The sequence below is a fragment of the Sinocyclocheilus grahami genome, unplaced genomic scaffold (genome assembly GCF_001515645.1).
Source record: "Sinocyclocheilus grahami isolate Dianchi unplaced genomic scaffold, SAMN03320097.WGS_v1.1 scaffold895.1, whole genome shotgun sequence".
In the NCBI taxonomy this organism is placed as follows: domain Eukaryota; kingdom Metazoa; phylum Chordata; class Actinopteri; order Cypriniformes; family Cyprinidae; genus Sinocyclocheilus; species Sinocyclocheilus grahami.
The window spans coordinates 1,784-8,696 of NW_015506074.1; the positions used below are offsets into that span (position 1 = coordinate 1,784).

Here is a 6,913-nt window from a genome sequence, read left to right on the forward strand (position 1 = left end):
TATCTCAGTTCCTGTGTGTGTGTGTGTGTGTGTGTGTGAGTGTGTGTGTGTGTGTGTGTGTGCGCGTGAGAGTGTGGGTGTGTGAGTGTGCGTGAGAGTGTGTGTGTGTGTGTGTTAGTGCGTGTGTGAGTGTGAGAGTGTGTGTGAGAGTGCGTGTGTGAGTGTGAGAGTGCGTGTGTGAGTGTGAGAGTGCGTGTGTGAGTGCGTGTGTGTGTGTGAGAGTGCGTGAGTGTGTGTGTGTGTGTGAGAGTGTGTGTGTGAGAGTGTGTGTGTGTGTGTGTGTGTGGGTGTGTGTGTGTGTGTGTGTGTGTGTGTGAGAGAGTGTGTGAGAGTGTGTGTGTGTACCTCACTGAGCTTGATCTGTCGTAGTTCCTCCTCAGCGGCCGTCAGTGGCAGAGGAGCTGATTGAGCCGTGATGTGCTTCTTATATCCGCTGAGAGAAACTTCATCCTGCCACAGACAGACACATGATTACACGGTGATGTTCTTAAAACCTTAGGTGTATGTGATATGTGTGTGTATACAGAGAGAGAGAGAGAGAGAGAGAGAGAGAGAGAGAGAGAGAGAGAGAGAGAGAGAGAGAGAGAGAGAGAGCAAAAAGACTCATGGCTGTATTAGATCAAAAGGGTGCTTCTACTAAATACTGAGCAAAGGGTCTGAATACTTAGGACCATGTGATATTTCAGTTTTTCTTTTTTGATAAATCTGCAAAAATGTCAACAATTCTGTGTTTTTCTGTCAATATGGGGTGCTGTGTGTACATTAATGAGGACAAAAAATTTACTTAAATGATTTTAGCAAATGGCTGCAATATAACAAAGAGTGAAAAATTTAAGGGGGTCTGAATACTTTCCATACCCACTGTATGTGTGTGTATACAGAGAGAGAGAGAAAGAGAGATTTGTTCAAAGTTCTAGGGTCAGTAATATTCATCATGGACGCATTAAATTGTTCAAAAGTGCCAGTAAAGACATTTATAGCGTTACAAAAGATTTCCATTTCAAATAAACGCTGTTCTTTTGAACTTTCTGATGCTGAAAATACAGCTTTGATCACAGAAATAAATTACAGTTTAACAGATATTCACACAGAAAACAGCTGTTTTACATTGTAATAATATATTAAATTTTTCAACAAACAAATGCAGCCTTAATAAGCAGAAGAGACTTCTCTCAAAAGCATTCAACCATGTTATGGACCGCACGCTTTTGACTGGTACTTTTAAACTAAATTGCTTTTTGATTTTAAGGAAGTCTTCAGTTCACATCGGCATTGAACAAAACGAACCTTGACGGTGCCGAACATCTCATCTTTAATGTGTCCGAGGCCGAACTCCTTCCTGAGCGTGGCTCTGGTGGCGGCGTACAGCATCTTGTGGCGCACCTGTCAGAAAGAGCGACGGCAGATCGTGAGTTTCACAAGAAAAGCAGCTCAAGCGCAAAACACACGAGAGCAGCACACAAACACACATGGCTATAATCAACTTAGAAAAGAGATTCAAGTGATCAAGAGTCAGTCTCAACCGTCAAATACGGGTTTTTCTCTCAAAAATGTTCACAATTTTTTGATGTTGATGTTTGATGTTCACAGTTTGTTTTGTAAACGCATAAAACAAGTGTGCCTCTGCTAAATGAATGAAAAGTAATGTAAAGGTAAAAAGAACAAAGTCAGACCCCTTTAAGTGACTAAAAATGTGTGGAAAAGAAACCATGTGTCTCTACACTCGCATTGTCTAACGTCCTAAGAGTGGGTTCAGATGTCATTGTGGTCAGACCAATATTTTACTTTTTGATGTTGATGTTTGATGTTCACAGTTTGTTTTGTAAGTCGCTTTTGGATACAAGCATCTGCTAAATGAATGAAAAGTAATGTAAAGGTAAAAAGAACAAAGTCAGACCCCTTTAAGTGACTAAAAATGTGTGGAAAAGAAACCATGTGTCTCTACACTCGCATTGTCTAACGTCCTAAGAGTGGGTTCAGATGTCATTGTGGTCAAAGACCAATATTTTACTAATTATTATTAATGATCAAATATTGTTATTAATTATACATATATCGATTTAGGTGTTAATTATTTATTTATCAATTATTTATTATAAATCATGAATACTAAAATATATTTTCTAAATAACATTTTACATATAATCTTACTTTATTAAATAAATATATATTATTTATTAATATTTATACATTTCTAATAATAATTATTATTATTAATAAAATAATGTTATTATTTATACATATTAATTTAGTTTGTAATAATTTAATAATTATTAGTTTATATTTATAAATCCTAAAATATTGTATAAGTAATATTTTTATATTATTGTAATACACACATATATATATTATTTGGTAAATATATTTAATTTCATAATATTTAAATTATCTCATATCATTATTAGTAATATTATTATTTATAAAATGATGCTATTAAGCAAGCATTTCCATTTTTAGTAATTATCAGCTATTTATTAATGATTATTTTTTATGTTATAAATCATAACATATATTTATAAATTATATTTTAGACATTATTTTATTTAATAATATCTATACATTAAATTATTTTCTTTCTTACAGTAATAATAATATATAAAAGTACTAAGAGAAGTCTAACAGAGCTGAAAGGATCAGTAACAGGGTAAGACAACACACACACACACAGACACACACACACACACACACACACACACACACACACACACACACACACACACACACCCACACACACAAACCCACAACATAATATATCAAAACATTATTTATGCATTCGTAACCTCAGGTTAAATGCATTCATGTCCTGCATTAAACGGTAGTGTGTAAACACATCTAAACGCCACTTCAGACGCAGCTTCTGCGAAGATTAATTGCTTGGTAACCCAAATGCCTTATTCTAATTCACTGATTAAATGTAAGAATTTGACGGTACAAAATGCCCATAAAAGGTCAAAATCAATTTAAACTTAAGGAAAAGTTTAATTTCTATCACTGATGTGAACCGAGCACCACACAGAATATGCAGAATATCAAAAACTCCGCACAATAACACACTCGGCAATCTATCGTTTAGTTATCGCTATCGAAAGATCCCCAGCAAACATTGAGATGTCATTTTTTGATCTAGAGGACGATCCTGACTGGTGTCTTACAGGTGAGTGGTCAGGTGACCAGGCGATGAAGATCCACTCGTGTCCCAGGCTGTTGGTGGAGTCCAGGCGGTACAGGACATAACAGGGCAGCTCTTTATCCAGCGCAGGAAGCACGAGAGCATCATAGTCTTCCTCCCAGCTGCGAGCGGCCGCTTTGGTGAAGCCTAAAACCAGCTCCTCTGAAACCACATCCACCCCGATCACTCATTCTGTGTGTCATGCACGTCTGGGCCCGCATTCACAAAACATTTCATCTCACCACTAAGAGTGCTCCTAGACACCAGCTAAGAGTTTTCTCTCGAAACCTATTCGCAAAGCTGCTGAGACAAACGTGTACTAAGCAACAGAGAGCTCAGAGTAAGGGGGCGGGGTTAACCTCGTTGCTATGGAGGATGTCAGCGTGCTTATTAACTATGCACACAGTGATTGGCTGATAGTCTCTGTCGGAGATTTATTCATAGAAATATTGTAGAGTGCGATATTATGTTGCCTAAGAGTCACTAATTAAACAAGTACGTGTTCGGCTAATCGTCAGCCTCTTGCATGTGAGCTTCTCGTAAACAATTAGTGATTATTAGTGCTGCCAAATGATATCAAAATGGTATCAAAAAGTAGCCTTCCCATTACGAGGTAATATTTGACTCCTCTAACTTTAAAAAAATTCTATTTTATAAGCTTTTTAAAAATTGTAATTAAAATGACAGAATAAGAGTAGAATAAGAAACAAGTTAAAAATCAAATGAAATCAGTATCAACAAAATAAATTTGTAGAGGTGGCACAGAAGAACGCAAAAGTGGCCTGGTGTACTTTCAGACATTTAATGAGGCTCAGAAGTGGAATGCGTGCAAGTACCGTATTGTCCCGAATAGAAGACCATGTTTTTTTCTTGGAAATACATCTGAAAAAACGTGGTCGTCTTGTATTCAGGGTTTGGCATGTCAATAATACACCCACAACAATAGGTGGCGCCAAATACGCATAAAACGAGTGTGCCATGAAATACGTAATGTAATGCGTGTTGTAAAGATCACGAGTAAAAACAAAAGAAAAAGAAAAGCTTACAGCTGCGTGAGTCGTGACTGTCACGTTAGCCTGATGCGACCAAACTCACTTACGTAGAACGTAAGACGGTACCCAGATTTGAAGACTACAGTAAGATTTAACTTCTACTGTTAATAAGATTGTGGTAGGCTACTATTAGATGGATAGCCTGAATGTCCTAATTCAGATGCGCTACCTGTTTTTTAATTTTTTTTATGGTATATCAAAAAGTGTATATTTTTTAAATGTGATTGTTGGTACAAGACCAGTTTATATTCTCCAGTTCTGCTGCGTTCAAGAAACAAACAGTGATCTGCAGGAGCTTTAAGATCTAGCTAGGGGTGTGCGATATATATCGTCATCGTTGTTTTAACCATGTGTGATTTGACATAATCGAGTATTTTGCAAAAAACACAAAAACAGTGCGAGCGTGTTCTTTCACTGCATGATTCAGTCTATTAAAATACATTGAGAAAACTCAAAAAATGTATACATTTATATAATTTCATATAGTTAATATCACACGAAGAGTGACGTTGTATGTGATATTGATTTTATGCAACAAGTTAATATTAAGAGACTTAAGTTTTAGACACTATATTGTCTGTTTTTGCGCCGAAAATAATTAATCGCCAACAGAAATAATTCCAAACCCAGCCACAGCGCTGTTTTGCGTCTCTGAGCAACGTGACGGTGATTCGTTCCTGAATGATTCACTCGTTTAAATGATTCGGTTCAATCGCAATGACTCACTTATTAACAGTGACTCGCTGCCACCTGCTGGCGGTTTTAATTTCACGTTTAAAGTTTATTTTAATTATTTAAATAATTTTGAATAACGGCATGCAACGTTTTATGTTTGTTTAATATATCAAAACATTATTTATGCATTCGTAACCTCAGGTTAAATGCATTCATGTCCTGCATTAAACGGTAGTGTGTAAACACATCTAAACGCCACTTCAGACGCAGCTTCTGCGAAGATTAATTGCTTGGTAACCCAAATGCCTTATTCTAATTCACTGATTAAATGTAAGAATTTGACGGTACAAAATGCCCATAAAAGGTCAAAATCAATTTAAACTTAAGGAAAAGTTTAATTTCTATCACTGATGTGAACCGAGCACCACACAGAATATGCAGAATATCAAAAACTCCGCACAATAACACACTCGGCAATCTATCGTTTAGTTATCGCTATCGAAAGATCCCCAGCAAACATTGAGATGTCATTTTTTGATCTAGAGGACGATCCTGACTGGTGTCTTACAGGTGAGTGGTCAGGTGACCAGGCGATGAAGATCCACTCGTGTCCCAGGCTGTTGGTGGAGTCCAGGCGGTACAGGACATAACAGGGCAGCTCTTTATCCAGCGCAGGAAGCACGAGAGCATCATAGTCTTCCTCCCAGCTGCGAGCGGCCGCTTTGGTGAAGCCTAAAACCAGCTCCTCTGAAACCACATCCACCCCGATCACTCATTCTGTGTGTCATGCACGTCTGGGCCCGCATTCACAAAACATTTCATCTCACCACTAAGAGTGCTCCTAGCCACCAGCTAAGAGTTTTCTCTCGAAACCTATTCGCAAAGCTGCTGAGACAAACGTGTACTAAGCAACAGAGAGCTCAGAGTAAGGGGGCGGGGTTAACCTCGTTGCTATGGAGGATGTCAGCGTGCTTATTAACTATGCACACAGTGATTGGCTGATAGTCTCTGTCGGAGATTTATTCATAGAAATATTGTAGAGTGCGATATTATGTTGCCTAAGAGTCACTAATTAAACAAGTACGTGTTCGGCTAATCGTCAGCCTCTTGCATGTGAGCTTCTCGTAAACAATTAGTGATTATTAGTGCTGCCAAATGATATCAAAATGGTATCAAAAAGTAGCCTTCCCATTACGAGGTAATATTTGACTCCTCTAACTTTAAAAAAATTCTATTTTATAAGCTTTTTAAAAATTGTAATTAAAATGACAGAATAAGAGTAGAATAAGAAACAAGTTAAAAATCAAATGAAATCAGTATCAACAAAATAAATTTGTAGAGGTGGCACAGAAGAACGCAAAAGTGGCCTGGTGTACTTTCAGACATTTAATGAGGCTCAGAAGTGGAATGCGTGCAAGTACCGTATTGTCCCGAATAGAAGACCATGTTTTTTTCTTGGAAATACATCTGAAAAAACGTGGTCGTCTTGTATTCAGGGTTTGGCATGTCAATAATACACCCACAACAATAGGTGGCGCCAAATACGCATAAAACAAGTGTGCCATGAAATACGTAACGTAATGCGTGTTGTAAAGATCACGAGTAAAAACAAAAGAAAAAGAAAAGCTTACAGCTGCGTGAGTCGTGACTGTCACGTTAGCCTGATGCGACCAAACTCACTTACGTAGAACGTAAGACGGTACCCAGATTTGAAGACTACAGTAAGATTTAACTTCTACTGTTAATAAGATTGTGGTAGGCTACTATTAGATGGATAGCCTGAATGTCCTAATTCAGATGCGCTACCTGTTTTTTAATTTTTTTTATGGTATATCAAAAAGTGCATATTTTTTAAATGTGATTGTTGGTACAGTTTACCAGTTTTTACCATACTTTCAAAACAAAAATTAAAATAGGAAAAATATACAATATGAAAATAATTGAAGACAAAATGTGTTTTACTGAGAAAAAACAAGATTTGGTTTTTAAAAAGCCTTTTTCCAAAAGGTACATCTGG

General features: G+C 37.1%; 1 protein-coding gene across 1 annotated transcript in view; it reads right to left on the bottom strand.

Annotated features, from left to right (window-relative positions):
- Positions 1-294: 294 nt before the first annotated feature.
- LOC107563896 (twinfilin-1-like) overlaps positions 295-6,913 on the bottom strand; it is a gene marked incomplete at its 3' end in the record, with an annotated part of 9,193 nt that continues 2,574 nt past the window's right edge. Inside the window, exons 3-5 of the mRNA XM_016248861.1 lie at positions 5,465-5,643; positions 1,288-1,383; positions 295-450 (exon numbers count right to left, since the gene is read on the bottom strand). Of these exons, the coding sequence (XP_016104347.1) occupies positions 295-450; positions 1,288-1,383; positions 5,465-5,643 (431 nt within the window). The remainder of the gene's footprint in view (positions 451-1,287; positions 1,384-5,464; positions 5,644-6,913) is intronic.